Source organism: Platalea leucorodia (assembly GCF_965183815.1).
Source record: "Platalea leucorodia genome assembly, chromosome: 5".
Classification (NCBI taxonomy): domain Eukaryota; kingdom Metazoa; phylum Chordata; class Aves; order Pelecaniformes; family Threskiornithidae; genus Platalea; species Platalea leucorodia.
The window spans coordinates 63420468-63441598 of record NC_138827.1 but is presented as its reverse complement, the minus strand read 5'-3'; the positions used below and the strand labels follow the sequence as shown (position 1 = coordinate 63441598).

Below are 21131 nucleotides of genomic sequence, written 5' to 3'. Positions count from 1 at the left end.
TTAGAGAATCAGCTTTGCCTTTGTTAGAACCCGTAATGGAAAGTTCACATTTTTACAAACTGAAATTGAGCACTAGGTTCACCCGAGACCCGGCAAACCGAACAACTGAGTGTAACACAACCTGACGGGGCTGACTCCTGCCACCCTCTTCCTGCTGCCGGATTTAAACCTGCCACTCCCCCTGCGTGCTTTTTATGAAAATACCAGTTACATACAGACATGCATCTTGAAACATGACATTAGCATTTTGCAGAAGTATACGCGAGCGATGCCATATGATACAAGCAGTGTAAACCCTTATCTGTGTCATGACTTGACTTTTCTATTGGAGGGTATGACCAGCACAGCCTGCAACCACACTGCCACGGGCTGCCTTTTCTACTGTGGCCCTCATACCTACATACCAGTTTCTTCAATATTGCAGTCACATCGCCTGCAGCATGCTCAGATGCCCACCTGAGTGTACTGGATCACTCCTTTTCTTGAAACATAATTAGTTTTGGAACACCAAATAACGGTGGGCTTAAGTTCTTTTAGTTCTTTTAATTTGGCATTCACCTTTCCCTCCTTGTGGTTGCTAGCACATTAACAGGGAATGCACAAACCACACTGAAATGTTCCGGCACAAACCCAAAAGCATGATATTTACTCAAAATTGGAAGTAAGGAGGGCTGAGGAAGCACACAACCCAGGCTCCAGGGTGGCAGGACAGCCTTCATCTATCACAGACCTCCTCTGGATGCTGGAGATTCAATTAGGTTCATACCTCCAGTCTCATACACGAAGAGGGTTTTATGTTCATTCAGCAATCACCTTTTTTTTCTTTTTTCTTAAACACTCCACAAATGTTGCCCAGAGTTCTTCCCTTGCTTAGTCTATCAACCAGTTCGTATATAGCATTTTATTAGGATTAGCTTCTCCAAGCCTCCAGTCCTTATCTGCATGATTCTCTGACCTTCCTAAACCTTACGTTGCCTGCTCCAGACCTGCTGGCAACACACAGCGATAGAGACCTGCAAGGTATCACCTCTCTGCGTGGTGACATGGCTTTCTCCCCCGAGTCCTGGATACACCATGTCACAACAATGACATTGCTCTTGTTCTCTGCACATCTGTGACATTTTATTATCCTCTTACATTGCAGTGGAGCTGGTGGGAAAGAGACCTGCCCTTCTTCAGCCTAGCATCCATGGCTACTTCCCACAAGAAAAGGAGATTGCTTACCCGCAGGAAGGAGAGGTCTCGGTTGTGCTCAATGCTGGTGATTTCCAGGTTGCCCATAACTACCTCACAGTTCTCATAGTACTTGCGCAGGGCCCGATACTGCTGCTCCAGGTCAGAGAGGGAGCTCAGCTTGTTCTCGGTGCCGGCACACACTGCGAGAAACCACAGAACACACAATCAGAATCAGTACAGAAGAGGGGCACAGGAGCAGAGAAGGAAATAAGGTTTGTATACAGGGATACAGGTAACTAACAAAAAAAGCCCTGAATCATTCACAGATTGAGTCCTGCAAAAAAACCCAGCACAAGTTACTCGAATAGCAGCAGCAGAGGTGGTAAGGTACAAATATGGTCCACGATAATCTCAGCAATTTAAATATGTCTCTCCAAATGGGATGAAGCGCTGGTACTTACTGCCAAATGTGCAGAAGGGCTGAAAATGCAGAAATGTAGGAAAAACGCAAAACTAGTTGACCCCAGAACCTAAACGGCCAAACCCAGGTCTCAGCAAAGTCCCCACTAGTTCTGCCAATGACAGAATCGGACACTGAACAGGGATGTGCCAGTCACAGACTAAAGGACAGGCGGCTGGAAGGACCCGTGCATCCAACCTGACCTGGGTAACCCAATATTTTCCTTATTCAGCTCATGCTCAGAAGGGTCTGTCAGACAAGCCAAGAGCAACCTGACCAAAAGGCTATACCCAACGTTATTTTCCCCATCACTTCCCTTAAGACTCTAGCTCTTCCCAGCTTCGTGCAATTAAATAGGAGAAAGACAATAGCAAAAAACATATCACGTTTCCACAAGTTACTAGACTGTGATCTGAATGTACGATGGAGATGTGTCAGATGAGTTAGGAGTTCATTTTCAGAAGATGCCCTTTAACATTACACTACTCTGTTCTAAATTTTGAAGTCCGATTCAAAACTACTACAGAATCACAGCTCTGCTCAGTCTATTGCCTTGCTGTGCATCAAGCAATGACAAACATGAAGGCGGAAAAGAAACACGGAAGCAGCATTTTACAACAGCAGTTTTTCACGTGGCGCTCAGCCTACCAGGACAGCAATGCTACTTAAATGGTCAAGTGTGGGGCTGGGCTTTTTTTTTGCATGCACTTACTTTTTCTGATTACCAGTACCTTGTGGGTTGTTCTTGTCTGTGAGCAAATTAATCTGAATATATCCAAACTTTTGAAACGGGGACTTTATTATGCAAAACATGGGCCAGACCAGAACAGCATTTCTGGAGCCAGTCCCACTCCTGCATGAGATCAATACAAACAAAACTCTCCATGACTGGAGGCATAATCAGTAAAATTGGCTAAAAAATGCTCTTTTGAATGATGCGAGTCCTTTTTTTAAATATCAAAAGTAATTAGGTTTTTGAGTACTACTATCATTGACTGTTTACTTACTACATTCCTCCCCCCTCTTTAATAGAAATTGCAACAATTCTCATCTCTGTGCTCTGCTGCAGTCTCTCTGCTGCAGAGCAATCTGCTCTTGTGCCAGGGCGATTCGAGCTTCAAGCAGCCTCTTGGCGAAGGGCTTCAGGAGGCAGCCGGAAACCCACAAACTGCTCAAAGTTTTCTCCCAAGGAAGCTCCCTCTGCCCTAAAAATGGCAGCAGAAATCTGTTCCTCCTGAACCATAACTCTCCACCGGGGAGGGATAGCGGGGGCTGGCTTCATGGCGAGCCATTCATGGGATGAAGGTTCATCAGATGATTTTTGGGTTTTGTATTTCCAGCAGCTTAAAAAGCATGGACCAAAGCCGAACAGGTGCTACATAGGACTGCTTTTCCATATACAGATTTGGTCTAGATACCAAAGGAAATATTTTAAGGGATATAATTTTTTTTCTTTCTTTCTATGATCTGGTAAAATTAAAATTTCAAAGTCTTCAAGTTTAAAAACTTGAAGTATTTCAACATATATTCATTATACTGTGTTGTAGAAAAACAAAACTGGTTGGTTTGCTCGGGTTTTAAAATAAAAACTATCACCTTATTTCAAGGCTTAATTTAAAGCACAAACATTCACATTTTGAAAGTTTTCACATAAAACTTTACTACTTAAAACAGATCTAAACAAGATTTTGTTTATAATATTTTTAATAGCCATTTTTGGGGATTCCCAAGATGGAAAGACATGGTCCCACTGGGACCTGACACAGCTCTGCTGGACTGAGAACACCTGGAAGGATTAACCATTGCTGCTAGGGGACGGATGGCACATCTTTCTTTTGAAATAGAAAGCCCTGTCCTAGTTCACGTTTAAGTTTTATTCGGAACAACCTTGAGATCTGCCATACAAGCATCTCCACCCTTCAGGGAGATGCATGCCTGTCCCTGCCAGAAGACTTCAAAAATGTTTGCTACCTATCACAAAATCAGTTTGTTTGCTTTTTCCTTAAAAACAGCAGCACCTATAACAAGAAGATTGACTATGTTTCCAGCCGAATAAGTATTATTCTGTCTTAAGGCTCCCGAGGACTAATAAATAATTTCTGTTCCATTTCACAATCGGTGCTAAGGATCAACATAGCTCAGAAAACAATTCCAGCAGCTCAGCTAATAAAGCTATATACTGCAACACTGGTATTTCATGTTGCACACCCATTAAACATTTCACGAAAGCTAATTTAGCCATTTGTTGCTGTAAGGAGGCGGAACACCTGGAGCCTGCTCTTCCAAGAGGATTCGACGGGGGTGAAGCCAGCCCAGATGTAAGCCGGGGCTGCATGTTTTATTCGAGTAAGATTAATTTTGTACAACCAAACCATTGCAGTAACTACTCCCAGCTTTTGATATTGCTATGGAAATCAGTTCTTTTGGATGAATAAAATCTTAAAAGCAAATTTAGAAGAAATCACGTTGATCCTTTAAATTTATCTCATAGTAATTCCAAGCATTTGATTTCTGTCTTAAAAAAAGAAATCCCCTTTGGTCCTTTGTTACACAAAGCATCTCCTTGTCCCAGCTCATGCCTGGGCCTCTGCTGCCTGCCTGATAAGCGACAAAGGTACATGTAACCCAGCTCCTCCCAGCCAGCTCTGCCACAAAACTTGGGAAGCCAGGGAAAGTCACTGCCCAGCGTCAACCCCGCAAACCATTGCATGGCCTAGCTCGGCTTTTGCAGCTCTGTACCATCTAGACAGGTCATCTCACCTCAACAAAAGAAAAGAAATTGGTTACAGATTGCCTCAAATCAAGTTGTATACCAAAAGTAAGACTATCCTACATCAATCGGGGGGTGCAGCAGTGCAGATTTTTTGCCATCGGTATCCAACCAGCAGTGCAGTGAATGCAGAAACAGCACTCAGAGCAGGAGAGCCCCCCGACCTGGGCAATCAGTTGAAGTCCCAAAGCAAACGTGCATATAACCATGGATCATTAATAATCCATTAATCTTGCTGCGCCTCAGCTTTACAGCACAGGTTTTGAACATATACTTTTGATGCACCTAATAATTATGCCAGATTCAAAATACAAAAGAGAAAACTACGAAAGTATTTAAGAAAAGCAGATTAGATCAATGTATTGCAGGAAAACAGAGCTGGGACAGTACCTCTATCCTTCGCAGAGAGTCCTTTAAAACAGAGATTAGATACGCTGGGGGTTTTTTTGGTTGTTTTGGTTTGTTTTTTAAGGCAAAATACAACTAATAGGGTAAAAAGCCATTCCTGCCACGAGGGAGAAATGCTGCTGCCATGTACAATTACAAAGGTGCTCCTGCTTGCCCACACGCCAGGGAGCCAAACCTGGGAGGGACATAGGCCAGAAAGCAGGCTGTGAACTGGTAATTAACAATAAGTTTTATCCCTCCATTTTGAGCCACAGGAGGCAATTCCCAGCTGCTCCAGGGCAAAAATAATTGTTCTGGGTCTGATTTGCCAAAATAGTTAAGCAGCACTGAAGTAACCCTGTGTGAGGTGGGAGCTGAGCAGGGGTCACTCGGGATCCCCAGTCCCTCGGCTCCCGAGCTCGACGCAGAGCACAAACATATCCCCCTCACCCTCCTGCTCATCTCTTGGAACAGCAACAGGCATCTATGTGTTGTGGCAGCTCTTTAAAATTAAGTGCCAAAATAATACATATTTTCAGGAATGCCCCAGCCATATATAGGCGTAAACATGAGCGCAACGAAATGTATCTCCTTGTCATGCCATGCAAAACCACTATAATCTATATTTCATAAACTCTCTTCAAAGCACGTTGTTGTATATTGTTAGACGCATTATTTTATATAGCCCCAGAAACCAATGAGTGGCAAGAAAATAAAGACTCCGTGTTAAAAGCAGTCCCTGCAGCAGAACCTCTCCTGGTTAATAAAAAAAATACTAATTCCTCTGCCTCTAACAGAGGTCAAAAAAGTACCAGCTTAAGATATGCCTCCAGTCTGCAGCTTCTCTCACTGTTGAGCATCTCTGAGCACATATACTCACAACTTGCTCAGGAGGTCTTACAGAGGCGTCTCAATAAGGGGAACCCTTCAGCACTGTTTAAATGCACACCCAGAAAAATCTGATGTCCCCCTACGTTTTCCCAGACAGAAGCCCCAGCGAGCTCTTGACTGACAGCCTGTACCAGGTTACCAGCATGCCATGAAGCTCTCAAACACATCTCTCCACCAACACGTGCTTGGCTGTTCCCTCTCCTTCCATACTCTGGCAACAAACCTTGCAGAGTATGCGTGCCCAGAGACACCCACCACCCATGTTATCCTGAAGCTGAAGGATGTGCACCTTCCCATCTGAGAAGCCCCAAACCAGCGGTGACGGCGACCATCCAGGCTGCCAGCCCATGGCTGCTTCTCATCTACACCCCAAATGTGGGCGATTTCAGGTGGGTGCTGGGGCAGAGCACTGCTTGGCCATCACAAAAGTGGATTTCAGGCATTACTCACATTCACACTTCACATTCAGTTGTTTACTTATTGCCAGCTACCTAAAGTGACAGAGAAGAGCTTCAGCTCCTAATGGCCCCAATTACAGCCGTAATAATCATCTGTATTGAACTGAATTTATGTTTTTCATCAATATTTATGCACATGACTTGGAAATTAATTTCCCATTGACATTTTTTTCATAACAAAGCCAAATCATTCAGATGCTCACTCAAAGGCAGCAAATAGTGGAGGCATTTAAAAATGTCCTTCAGCTGCTGCTTTTTAGGCCATTATTTTGCTCTGCTCTGTTGATGATAAATCTATACATTAAATTAAGAAATCACATTTCACTCAATCTAGTTCTGTTTCTTGTAATACTAATGGATTTTATAATCCTCCCAGCTCAACAGATGAACTAACTTTTGGAAGGAGGTTAACTTGTTTCATTTCTTATTCAACCTCTCTCCGAATCTGCCTACATTTGGAGTTATTCAGGAAGAGTGAATCCCATCATCTCCGGCGTGGTCACCCCTGCCTGAAATACCGGTGTCTTGCTCCTCTCCCAAAGCACATTTGGCGAAGCAGTGATGAGGCATCCTCGTTGCTAACTCCAAGGAAGTTATCTCGAGCATCTGGATATATTCTTTTGAATCATAAAACATTTTTTATCATCTCTTTGGCAAGGACACAGAAGAGCGGCACATTCAGCCTCTGCCTGAACACAGCACAACCCCCCTTTGTCAAGAGGGCCAAAAACACAAGAGAAGGCTTAAACTCTTGGACTCGCTGGTTTCAGGAGCATGCTTATGAAAAGAGAATTGCACATTCCTTCATCCCAGTCAGGACCAGCCCAACAACAGTCAGCACCTCTTTCTAACACATTCTTTTCCTGTACTTCCCACTTATTTACTTAATTAGCTATGTTTTTACAGACAATGCCATCATCAGGGTTTCTTGAAAGGCGGCTAACATAACTGTTTATTAATAATTGCAAACACTCGTGGCAATTTGTTAAGGCCCCCAGATGGGGGGAAATACTTGAGCCCCTTAAGGAACAACTAATTACCAGCAGTACCGCAGCAGTCCCCATTCATTTCATTACGCTCCGTGCTCTCAGCAACAGCCTGGGCACCCTATCATGTACGCGCACAGAAGGGGTAAACACACTTTTAATCCTTTCATTATTATTTTACAGCTCTCCTTGAATGAGCTGCAAAAGCCCTGAATTTTCTTGCAATTAGGCACGTTCTAATGAAAGGAGGGACCGCCTGCACTTACAGTCTTGTGGATCTCTCCCGGGAAAAGGCAAAACACTCCTTGAGGTCACCAGCCATTTTCCTGTAAACCCAGTGTTTTTGGAGAGTGTTTTAAAATTAGAGGCTTGCTTTCACTAGGTGAGAGACTGTAATGAAGGCAAGCATAGTTTTCTCTGCACTCCTAATTAAAAGTTCAGCTGGCACAAGTGTTTTCCTTCCGTGAGATCTGCTCTACGCTAGAAAATTCTCATCCCACTTGAATCCTGTTGCATGAAATCAACCCAACTGCCACGAACCCCTGGACAGCCAGACGGCCAGGAGAGGAGAAGCTCAGCATTGCCATCCAGCCGCCGTTCAGTCCGTCAGTGTCACGGGGATGAGGTGACACAGTATGGGCTGGCCCACAGCAGCTGTGAGCCACACCATCACAGCTTTAACCCCTTACACTTGCACGCAAATGGCCCAGAAACACAAGCCTAGGAGTGCTATTATTTCTTTTGATTTCCAATTTAAGCTCTCCACAACTGCTAAATAAAGTCAAATAAAAAAAAACCAAACAAACCACAAACAACTGTAATTTTCATCCAGACTTTAATCTGCAATGCTAAAAGGACACTCTGAAACACTTCTACAGCTTTTCTTCTCTTTGCACAGAGAAGAGGCCCCCGGATTGATAGCATCAGGGACCAAAAGCATTAATTCCCTGAAATCTGCTCACTAAACCCCCAAATACAATTTCGTATGCCGTAAGAGCTTCCCAGCACTTCCAGAAAAGTTGCAGGAATGTGTTTTATCAGGGTGGTACCACCTCCAGTAGAGGCTCGTTAGATACCACCTACACAGGGAAGATCTTTCCCAATTTTATGAACAGGAACACAAATAGGCACAGTAAAGACTGACAGCGAAGTCATCAAGAAGGATTAGTTACATGTGATAACACTTTCCTGAGCTGATGGCACCCTCTCCTTGCACCAAGCTCCCTAAAATCTGTTTGGTGGATGCTACACAGCATATTTTACCGATGTAGCGCTCCTATTCCTAACAACCAAAAAACAGCATCAAAATGTTGACTGGATTTATACTGAAACATTTCAAGGATAATTGCCTGTGCCGACCATGTCAAGCCATTGTCATCTGCTTGCGTTATGCCAATATTTCCAGCACTGTTTCTCTTTCAGTCTCCTCACATATATATTATGATACAGCAACTGGAAAGGACGAAATGGGAAAAATGTACTGCAGGACCTGTATCACACAGCTACCACTAAAAAAAGCAGAAATTAATACAAGAGCCTTTGCCAGTGGTTCTTCCCCCCGCAAACCCTTTGAACCAAATTATTTTCTCTGGGTACTTCTCCTTCCCTTTTTCTCCCTACTCTTCACAGACCACACACACACACACATTCTTTCCTCATTTCATTCTATTTTGAGGGTAAATAGTTGCTTCTTAACTATAATGTAGGTACCGGACTTGACAAGCAATTAAAGCAAACAATTTCCACTCATCTAACTTTGCCAAATTAGTCATCTGCCATCTGCTCTATCATCTGGCTCTCCTTGAGGTCTTGCTGTGAATCTGGAAGCGCTCACTCCGACAAGGAGGCAGCGGATAAGCCTCCAAGCTGGCGGGGAACCCGAGGGACGGAGGTGACACAGGGGTGACATGTGGCCCCACGCCACTCACTACCACCCCCATCGTGCCAGCTCCAGGGAGGTGCTTGCGGTCTCTGGTGGTCAAACTGGCAAATTACCAGCACACAAGTTATGACAGAAAAGCATTTGAAATTAAAGATTTCTTTTACAGCCACTTATATGGCATGGTAGCTTAGGAGGAGTCTGGGATTTTCTTACTGGATTCAGAACACAAAAAATAACTTACTTTATCGAAATGTCTTCAGCATTTACAATTTAGTTCCTAATGACGTATATAACCTAAACAAGCAATTAGTAGACATTACCTAAGAAAGATTTGAGTAGTGTCTACTTCCAGCACCTGGCTTAGTTCAGGTAAGGTCTCGTTTTGAGACAGCAAAAAGGTTTTTAAATAGCTCTGAAATACAATGCCAGTCTCCTCTGCCCTCCAACTTCCAAGCGCTGGCGGGACCTTTCTCTATTACCAGGTTTCCAGTTTGGGCTCCTTACTGGGTTTCCCAGTATGATCAAGAATATCACCAGCACCCCTTTTCCAGCTGACCAACATCTCCTCCCCGAGGAAATTAAATACCACTCCAGAGTGCAAGTTAGTCCACACAAATGTTGGTGTTGCTCTGAACCATCACACTGAGGAATGGCTGTCCCTGTTGTTGCTGAAGACCATTACAGACCGCCTGTTCCTCCGCTAGTCTCCAGTTCAGCCACTTGAGCGCAGCACCCAAAATTAAGCTTGTGAATCTAACTCTTAATGCCAAGAACCAAAATCCTTCCCTACAGTACCAAAGTATAGACCATCACCAATGCCTTCTAAGATTAATGAGTCTGCAGATGAACAATCATGAGTAATACAAGACCACATGTTCTTGGGCAGCTATACGCAAAGCAAAATGCGAAGCTGAAGGCCTAAAAGTTTGCAAATATTGCTCTCCCCACTTTCCAACCCTCACCCTTCCCAAGTCTTACTCGAACACAGCGGTAACAGTTCATCCAAGCTGTTTCCCTCCATCGCTGCATCACAGTGTATCCTGGCTCCCTTCGAAGGCAAAGTGGTAGAAATCTCTACAGGTCTCAGCAGTAGGAAGGATTTGGGTTGCTTTTTCAATGCCAGAGAAAGGAGTGGGGGGAAGATAATGGAGCACAAACCACAAGCACCAGGTGAACACACGCACAGGTGGGAGCGAGGGGAGCAGGGGGGGCCAGGCACTTGGACCGGGTTTTGTACATGTGCCTTCAACACAAATCAATTTAGCGAGGGATGCCAATAGCACCTGCTGCAAGGCTGGCCCAAAGTCACTTCCCAGCTCACAAACCAGGCTGCTTTGCTGGGGACAAAAAGGGCTCCTTCCCGCCATGCAGTGCTCTCCTGGGGGCCTGGGGCTGCTCAGCTTGCACGGAGCATTGCCACGGTGCTGCGGCAGTGACCACCTTCCCCAGCAGCTCCTGCCACTCCACCAGGACTCACGCGGCTCCACGACAGCCAGGGGCCTTCGCCTGCCCGCCTTCCTTTCTTTTTTTTCCTTCCCCAGAGGGCCCCTGAATACTGCAAGCATTCACTCAACTTAAATGCATTTTAATTAACATTGTACAAACACACCGAGTTTGTGCGTGCACAAGGGAGTGCATTCATTCAGCTTCTGCCTGATTCTCAGCCTGAGAAATCCAGCGGGAGCATTGGCAGCTGCTGCAATGGGAACAGGATTGCAGTCTTCGCTGCCTGTCCAATATTTAAAATACACTTGGCAAAATGTGCACAAGCCCTCAGATCCTACTTACTACTATTTAAGCACCATTTATGTAAAAGATACAGCTCAGACAAGGTAGGTGGGACAGGTGCTTTTATATCTGCTAATATAAGTGTGGGTAATTAGTCACCACTAAAGCACACAGGAACTCTTGCGTCGTTACAGGGTAAGCATAAGTCACTTACAACATTAAAAAAAAAAAAAAAAAAAAGGTATTTCCCCGAGATCTCCCACAGAAATTTAAAATTATCACATAATCCAAATACCACCTAATAAAATGATTAAAATAACTATGACATTTAAACAAATAAAGAAATGGACTGCTTTGGAGAGAACAACCTCCCCAAATTCTGGCAACCCTGCAAGACATAACTGCAGTGGGCCTTAAAGAAAAAGCCTCTGGAAAAAATATTTGTGAAATAAAGAAAACCAACATCTTACAGGGGGCACCTGAGATGGCCGTGCCAGGGTTTAGATGTCCCCATCAACCAGGCAAGAGCAAATGCAACATTTCAGAGCTGCTTTGCCCAGCTGCTTCAAGGTGACTGTGCAATGCAGGGGAACGTGATTAAAGAAACTACCCTATTTTAGTCAATATGCATAGGTCTATTAAGTCAAAACTGCATGCAGTTTATTTTTCATTGATGAAAATAACAGGCTCTCAAGCAACACGATAACCTTGTCAAGCAGACGGGAGAATTCAGCTCATGTAAGACAGCTGAAATGGTAATTATTTAAACTTGGAAGTACTGCAGATGAGGGGAATGGCATTGCAGTTGCAGGGAGAGGCAGTGGCTCTGCTGAGGCAGGCTGGGCCCGTGGGGTGGACGCCACACTTCGTCTGGAGCCAAAACGTGCTGGACCTGGGAACAGGGACCACGTCCGGAGGTCTGTGGCTGTCATATACATTAAAGGTCATCAAGTCAAAGAATTAATCTAAAGTGCTGTCTTACACAAGCCTTTCTTAAACCGATGGTTTTATGTTCCTAATTGCCCGTGGCTAAACGAAGTAATAAAACCCATATATTATTAAACCAAGTGCTTTCAGATATCAGTTTATAGGCAGGAAAAACAAACTTTCAATAACTAAAGTCTATACAGGAACCTTTTTACTTCTATGTGCTATGTATAAAAACACACAGCCTAATCCTAAGCTAGTATCACCTGCCACAGACAATCCTTCATCTGTTGTAGTTCATGCACGTTTCACACAAACAGCTTCATAGAGGTTCTGAGCACGTACAGCATTGCTGCCGGGCACACTCAGGAGTGGAAGAGCACACGAACACCGAACTCCCACCTTCTCAAACCTGCATGTTTTAAACCAAGTCCTCGATTGCACAATTTAAATTAAACATAATAAAAATAAAACGCTAAATAAAATCAGCCTATCCTTCACACATGCTAAGCACCCAATAAATTCTTCCATGTAACACCAATAAATTTTTCCACATAACACCATACCTCTACCACTGAGATGTTTTTCCTGTTGTTAAGAAAGTAAAGGGACTACTTTTTAACCTCACTGAGACTGCTGGCATAGGCTGCTATTAAATCTGCGCTAAGGAGACAGATGAAGGACTTGTATTTGAGTTGATAACCTGACTGTATATGAGCAGTATATTCAGGGCAAACACCTGCAGTGCTGAAGTTTCTACCTATTTTACCTGGGAAGTGAGGACTGCATGTCCGTGTTTGATGAGCTTCTTGATTTGTCTCATTGATGCTCTAAAAATAAGCAAACTGGCGGCTAAAATCACAGACTGACTTGCACCTCTTCATACAATTCCTACTGAGCCTTTGTAAACAGTTTCACTTTCCAAGGCTGCAAGGGGGCATGGGGGGAGTCAAAGCTGCTGTGAAATTGCACCTCAAATGCACTTCCCCTGCAGTCGAATCTGGCAAAGCGACTTCAAAAACTCTAATTGTTTTCCTCGCCCAACCTATTGCTGTGCTGGACTAACCTAAGGCATATTTATTTGTTATTTTTTATTTCACGCACTTTGAGAAATCATCCCAAAAGGTAAGTTCTAAGTAGCTATACTTGTCAAAATCGTGTATTATGAATTCTTTATAGATCAGTTTGCTCAAATATGCTGCCTGCGAATATTGTCTGTTCTTTCTGTTGGGCTTTTTAAAATGCAATCCATATATATTTTATAAATGTTTGGGTTTATTCCTGCCCCCCTGCCCCAGAGACTGCACTTAAACTTCTGTCCATTGATTGTGACGGTATCAATTTGTAAAGGTCAACAGAAAGCTTCTCTGACAGCTGAACTCAGAAAGCAATTTTTAAATGAGCTGTTTCTCTTCCTCTACAAAGCAAGACGCCAACAAAATCAAAACCCAAGGTCTTTATTTCACTGGCCTGACCAGTGGCTTTGATAGGCTTTGGATCTCTGATGGCCGCTGAACACTCCTTGGAAATCCGAGCTTGTTTGAGGGTCTTAAAAAATAACAACATGTGAAAAAGCAGGTTTATGAAGAGAAAGAGAAGAAAAAGGTTTATAAAAAGAACAACATGAATTTGCTGCTCCTCTGAAACCCTCTGGAGACCTCAAGTAACAGAGCTCCCAGGGATCGCCACACAAACGTCACCACTGTGGGGGTTTGGCCTCATGCATCCTTTTAGCATACATCAATAACTTACATTTTGCACTAAAAAAAACCCACAACCAGCTGGCTAGTCAATGAACAAACTATGCCAACTTATTTTGATGCTTGCTTCAGATTTGTACTGAGAGAACAGGTTATTTTGTCTGGGGTTGTGATCAAAAGCCTCTTCAAAAGGCTTCTGCCCTTTCCCCCCATCCCACAGTTTACTGAATATCTCAAATTCATAACCGTGGAAAGTAGGGCTGCACAATTTATAGCACTGTTATACATGAAGAAAACCTGCCATAAATCAAAGAAAACAGTTATATAAATGAGCATAAAAGTGCAGGGAAATGTCACAAGATAGCAATAAAGTATCTTCCAAATGGTAAATCCCAGGAGCAGAAGCACCATTAGTTTTGAATCCTCCACTCGGCAACAGCAGGACTGGTTTATCACTGGAGTAATCAGTACTGGAGCCTGCCTCCCTTACTAACTGTGGATTCAGGCAAAACCGCACACCCTTGGCGGGGAATCAGGGAAGGCAGAAGGAAGCGGAGACAGCGAATGCACATCTGCACTTGCACCATCACATAAAATGGTCAGAAGTAACACCACGATCCCACAGGTTTTCCCCTGCTTCTAACTCTACGTGGAACACAGAAGCACATCGCATGTAGTTATTCTCACATGTATACACATAAACATATGTATATAAAATATAGTTGGTCTTTTTGGAGCCTGGGTGGCTATTTTGTTGGCCCTTTTTCACTGAAATACAGAAACCATGGAGAGCTGATTCTTGTTTTACCTGCAAGAAGAGAGATGCCCACCCCACGGTGGCCAGCCAGGTCTCCTCTGCAGACATTGCAAAGAAAGCGCTGTAGCAAAAAGACAGCAATACAGAATGGGCACAAACCTTGCCTGGGGAACAAACTGCCCAAATCTACTGGTTAGACCTCCCCCAGGTATCAAGGAGGCTATGGCGAATACGGCAGTCCTGGGAGGAAGTCATAAGAGACTCTGGAAGAGCAGGGCAAGGGGTTTAACCCAGCAAATGGCCATAAAGCCTTTCACCAGCTTCCCTTAGCTGGGTCTCAGCCTGCTATCTGATATTTGGTCATTTTTCTGCAAACACTACCAGCAGAAGAATGGACATGTAACAGCAAAGCGCCAAGCAATTTGTTGGGATGACGGAAAGGCAATGCCTTGTACACCACCAGAGCTGTCCCAGGAACAGTGGCGGCAGCACCGGGATGATCCATGGACAGATGAAAGCTTCAGCCAGTAGCACAGAGAGAGGATGGCAGGAGACAATCCCTCTGAGACCGAGCGTGGTAAGGACGACTCCCACCCCAACCACCTATGAGGCTTCTCCAAGAGATTCCCTTTCCATGCTGCTTGCTCCAGCGAGGCTACACCTGAGCAATCTGGAGCAACCAGCAGCTTGTGCCCTTGGGCTTATTTCTTATGTCTGTGCACAAGCCATTCCCTGATCCTTTTCAACTCGGAAAATTCCCAAGACTATTCCTGACCTCTTAAGAGGACATTTACGTGCACCTTAATCCTGCAAGTGGTAACCATTAGCTCGCTGTTAAAATAACATGTCCCAGTGATGTGCCAGAATAATCTGTTTTCTGGTTCTTAACCCAAGGCAAGTGGAAAAAAAGGAAAAGACACAGCAGATGGCTGGTTGCTTTTTTCGAAGACATGGATGACATATTCCCACAGACCAAAAGCAGCTTCATGTTCCTGCCTCTCCCAAGAAGATGACAGCACTTCTGCCCAAAGACATCCCCACCTGATTTTATTTTCATAAACAAACACCGAGCAAAGCGGATGAATGACAGGTGCCTTGCTCCTTGTCACTGCGCAGAAAGCAACAGGCACATTATTAGCAGCCTCATTAAGAAGAAAAGGCCAAGAAGCAATTCTCCTAACGCAAGCCCACTGCGAGGACGCTGCTCCCGGGGTCCCCATTTCATTAATACCTTCCTCTTGCTCGCTCCACTCAATGATCTGGTTCAGTTGAACCTGGGAAATAAGAGGGAGGTGGGAGGGGGAGCCCCGGCGGGGGGGCACAGGGCACCCGGCATGTGATCCTGGCCAAACCTTGTGCCGGGGGCTTTGGCCGCGGCTGCGTGCTTAAGTGATGCAGGAGCACGTGTGGCCGGGGCGGCTCAGTGCAAATTTACCCATTGCAAAACGTCCTTGAAGCTGCCTGCCTGTGACGAGTAAATGGCAGCGAAGGTCAGTGAAGCTAATTTAACAGTAACGAGCCTGGGTCTGCACCGCTTGCTGATACAGTGGCCCTGTTCTTAAAAACACCCACACCCACCCCAAAACCATCTCACAGGATGCAGAGAAGTTCCCAGGAGCAGGGTTCGTTTTCCCTGCTGAATACTGTGCTTACTAAATGCGTTCGCTTTTTATCACAACCACAAAAAAAAGCGCAACCCAGCTAGGACTGCTAGGAACAGCTTAATTAATAACAATTAGCCACAGCACAATTGTGATTCAGGTAGCGTTTTGGAGCATGAAGGAGAAACTTGACACTGTTGCTTGTGTGCACGGACATAAGAAATCCCAGGCAAAGTTAATGGAAACTGAGCGGCTGAGCGACGCTGAAATTCAAATGTACTGTAAAATTACTAAATTATTTCAATGTCACAGGAAGGCGTCGTGCTACTTCCAGGATTATTAGCCCTTGCAGAGTTTTAATAATATTTGGTCAAATACCTCAGGAGTGCATCACTGGGATATTATAAAATCACTAGGATAATATAAAATATTTTTGGGGGTGGGGGGGGAATCCTTGTTCACGGCAAAGGGGAAGTGCCAGCCCTATGCTCCCTGAAGCCACCCAGTCCCTGCCTGGCAGCGGGTGCCCCGGAGGGGGCCTAGCAGTCCCCTCCTCATTGAGAAGAAGGGGAAGGACACTTTATGAAATTGCACTTGTCTAAAGTGGTCGAAACACCTGCCAGTCACGGCAGGTTTATTGGCCGCGCTCCCCGCAAGGGGGGCTGCATCTGAGTGCCTCCGCCTTAATTAGTGTCACCGCAGTCAGATGCAATTTGTGTTTAAATATACATGGGGAATATGAAGACAGTCCCAGCAACTACTTTCAAACAAGAGGAAAAAGGTGGAGGTTTCAAAGCTTTTTGTTGGAGAACAAGGTAAATTCTTAGCTGGAGAATGAGTGGACCCTGCTATTAACAGAGAGTATTTCCTGGCTCCTGGAGGGACAGCAACAGCTGGCTTCATCTTATTAAAAATAAAACAAACAAACAAACAAAAGGATAAAGTGACCCTACAGGATCAAGTTCTGAAAGCATGAAAAAGCACAGAAACACGCATTCAGCTAGCATGCTAAATGGGAGGCATTTGTGCAAGACATGCTAGGCAGCTCCAGGTGTGCTTGTGAAACTCTGAAAACTGCACACACGTGCTGAGATTGGTTTTCACAAGGCTTCTCACAGCTTTGCATGGAGCCATCGCCCTGATCTCAGAGAAATAAATGTCCTGTACGGACGAGTAAAGTACATGTCTTTTCTGGCAAAAGAGAATATACTGTAGCCATCTTGCAGGCAGAGGGAATTGCAGGTGGCAATGCCTGGCCAGGAGGGAATATGTTTGGAGGTTGTTGCGATACAGGTGTGATGCAGCTAGAAAGTCAAGTGTTTCAGGCTCCTCACCAACAGTAAAAATGGCATTTTCTAAAGTAGGTAGACCGAGAACATGTGGGCTAAAACTGGAAATGAAGGAGGGCAGCCCCTGCCCCAAAGCTGTGCAACAAATCCTACCTCAGCAGAGCACTACCTCCCAGGAGAAAGCTATCATATGCTCAGTAACATGTACTTTCCTTATATTTTAAAAAAATCTAAGCCATATTGTTGTAAAAATATGCCTCAATGTATGAAAACTGTTCCAAGGCTTCTACCAGAGCCTGCAGATAGATGGGCCAAAAATATGCCTCCCAGCAGCACCAATCCATCCTACTTGTCCCCAGCATCACCATCCCAAGAGCATGCAGCTGGCTTGATGTCACTGGCACTGCCTAATGTTCAGCAGCCAAGAAAACAAAGATCACCACGTCATGAACTTACCAGCTTATCTCTGCACCTCCTTTTGTCACATGCAGCTAGAGCATGGCATTAGATTTTTATTTTCTGTTAGGTCTCTGCAAGATCCCTCATTTTGCCATGACAAATTCCCATCAAACTTAAGTTTGACAAAATATATCATCAAGAAAACTGGTTGGGCATCAGTCTCCTTCCCGCTGGTAGTGCTGGACGAGAAAAAACAGCATCTGATAAACAGCTTTGGATCCTATTGTGTTCCCTACATCAGGGTGAAAGCTCTGTGGCTCTCCACACCCAAGGAAAGGAGACAGTAGAAGAAAAATATACCTTACAGATCATTTGGACTTAGAGAAAACTTAAGAAAACCTCTCAGGCACCCCTCAAACTCAAACCAAGGTCTTCTGTGAACATACTACTTGCATGTCCGTAGTCATTCATGCAGGTAATATTCCTGCTTAAGAACAGCATCGCTTTTGGTTTAGCTGCCTTGCTTGTCCTCAAACATGTTCCTTCCCCAGGAAGGTAAAGTTGGGCTTGAACCTGAAACTAATTGTCCCTGCAGATTTGGTTCTTAATGCAACAAACCTAAGTTCAAAATCGGGTTTAATACTCGCTCAGTTTTAGCCTGATGTGCTTCTTCCCAACAGAGATTACAACTGTTTGCCATTTAAAATATGGTGGCCCTACCCCTCCTGAAAGGCTGCAGAAATCACCCAATGGCTCCGCAAATTTGCCACCGGGGAACTACAGGCACTTCCTGAAATTAATGGTTCTCTATTACCCTTGCCTTTAGATGAAGGCAGGCAAATCTTGTCCACTGGGCTTGGAGATAGTGGGAAGTACCACCCAGAAAAATACAGGGCCTGGCAAACCCACCTGAGTAGCACCCCAGCCCAGAGGTGAAGGGGATGCACCTGGCTCACCTGGGAACAGGATACTCATCCCCTGCTTGAGCAGAAAACACCGCCCTAAGTCAGACACGTACTGCACTGAATCCTTCCTCTCCCTCTCCCCTTTGCTCTCGCTGGTGCTATATGATTAATATCACATCAAATTTGTCTTTGTACAATATCCCACCAATCTTTCTTTGTGTAATGTTCGCTTTACATCAGGTGACAGTTTTAGTGATTCCTCCTTTATTTGCATGTCCCCTTGAAGAAGCTTCATTTCTCCTTCTAATCAAGTCATTAATTTTCACGAAAATCGTTCTCACCCTGAGATGGCTGGATTCTAATTTGTCTCTGTCACACAAATGACAAGTATCACCTCATTGCCATGCTGTGATATTCCTCCACATACCTGTACTTGAGTAGGAAAAGCAGCAAGATTATTTTTCCACAGCCATAAGTGCTTTTTTCTGTGGCAGTTTGATTCTATCATGATCCTTCCTTCAGGTACTTTGTAGTAATATTATACAGCTGCTTGCTTTTTATTTCAAAGCAGATCTTGTTCATGATTTTTTTGTAATGGGAGAAGTGGAAATGACGGTGCCAAAATTACTTTTCCTATTTATCTTCTCTGCATCCTGTTTACCAACAGTGCTGCCCACCTGCGATGACAGCACATACCCCCCTGCTGTCAGATTGATGCATCTTTCCGAAACCTCTTCCCCTTCCGTGGTGTTCAGCACATGGATTTTCACATGCTTTAGTCACAAACACAGCCCTGTAACAAAAGCTAAATGCATCATGGTAAGACAGAGTTTATGCAATCTGAAATCCCACCTGTGCAGCTCCTCCCTTTCCTAGTCTTCTTCCAATTACATCCCTTGTTCCTCCTGTATCTTTTTTTAGATCCAAAACTGTCCTCCCTAATTCTGGGCCACCAGTCAGAAGAATTGTGAAATGCTTTCAGAAAATCTAACACAAAGCGTGACTGTAAAGGACGATGGAGGGCTGTACAGCTTGAAACTCATTTCCTTTGGCACCTGCCTTTTGTTAACAAAACAGCATCTCTGATTTACTACAGCACTTACACATCTCAATCTTGAACGTACCAGGAATATGCAGCAAAGAAATCAAAGACTGAAAGTCAGAGTTGGCAGACTCCTGCGCCTGCATCGTGGCCACTGGACCATCCTTACTCTCCCTCCTGTCCATGAAACTCACTTCTGACAAATAGCGCTCTGCCGCCACCGAGCCTGCCCGACTACGAACGCGGACTTTTCCAAGGGAAAGATCTTACTTCGTGACTCACACCGTATCTGTGATTTTCTTCTGCCATTTACTGTAAGGCACTAACTTGATCAAAAAAACTGGTCTCTCATAGATTTTAAGAGGGCTGATCGAATTCTTTCTCATCTCGCTGCTCTTCTCCTTGTGGAAATGTACTTGAGCCCCAGAACCACCCCCAAAATCATATTTGGAAAAAGGCTGGGGCTGCAACTCCTTCACTACCTATTCCCAGCACACAGGATATTAGATATCAACAAATTCCAGTCCAATATCATTGAATAAACCAAATCTCTCTCTTAAAGACGGATTACTTTTGCTTCATTAAAGCATATGGGTTGTATGCACACCCTCGAGGATTGCCCTGCCTTTTTGCTTTCCTTTCTGTTGTTGTGCTTACCGTACCGCCGTGCGGAGACCACCACCAAAAGTGATGGGAAAAGAAAAGTGAAATTATTCACAGAGGATCTGAAGACCTTGCAAGGGTGGTTTTTTGTTGTCAGCACAGCAGATAATTTCCACCAATGGGCCTGGGTTGCCTGGTTATATATTCACACAGTGCCCAGGGTTCACACACTGTTGCTACATGGTAATACTAAGCACAGCACTCCAAGGAGAGGGTTATTCACCAGAGCAATTGCCTGGTCCTTGCCCTCAAGGTTTTTCATAGAAATAACCTCTCCTTCCTTATCTGGCCGCCTCCCTTATCACCTTTCCTTCTGCCCCTCCTCTCCCAGTAATGCCCCAGCACTGGGTTCATCTGCATCCCCCGCACAGCTCTCATCTGCAAGGCCACCCAGTTTGTTCATACATCTCCTAAAAGCCCCCATCTCCTCTCACGTAGAGCCAAATCCACTCAAGTGAGGTGGGAGAAACCTGTTAAACAGCAACTGACCCAACACACGGGAACTACGCAGCACCGTCGTGTGGGAGCACTCTGCCAACGACCCCATTCCTTCGGAGGGGAATGCAAATACCACGCCAGGGCTAATTTCAGTGCTGGCAGGAGCAAGCTCCAAGGCATCAATTCAGCAAATTACAGAAGCACATACTCAATTGCAAGTGTTCAAGACTCAGTTAATAGGAGTGAACTGTGACCAAAAGGATTGATTTTGTGCAATACCATCTCCCTGCCTCTCCCACTCTTATAGGCTGTTGTTATGTTGTAGGCAAACATATTTTTCCATATTTGATTTGAGATACAACGCAATAGATGTAAAGCATGTGCACAGGGGGAAAGCATGTATACTTTTTAATCATCCTGAAATAAAACCTCTACAAGTGACAGCTCGCAGAACAGCACAAAAGAACCTATTTCTAGATCTGGAGGTAATCCTGTTATTTGTAAAGGTTCAGTTGCTCTTGAAAAAAAAGTAAATGTATGAACTTCAGAAAATCTCTTTTTTCCCAGCTGGGAGAAACTGTTACAATTCTTATGAAGTCTTGTAAGAAATAATGTGAAACAATACCAAGCAACACTACCCGGCAAAAATTCAGATTCATTTTGTATGATGGA

At 44.5% G+C, this 21131-nt stretch overlaps 1 protein-coding gene across 1 annotated transcript in view; it reads right to left on the bottom strand.

Moving 5' to 3' along the window:
- ERBB4 (erb-b2 receptor tyrosine kinase 4) overlaps positions 1 to 21131 on the bottom strand; it is a gene marked incomplete at both ends in the record, with an annotated part of 639842 nt that overhangs the window by 396374 nt on the left and 222337 nt on the right. Inside the window, one exon of the mRNA XM_082312566.1 lies at positions 1225 to 1376. Coding sequence (XP_082168692.1) covers positions 1225 to 1376 — 152 coding nt within the window. The remainder of the gene's footprint in view (positions 1 to 1224; positions 1377 to 21131) is intronic.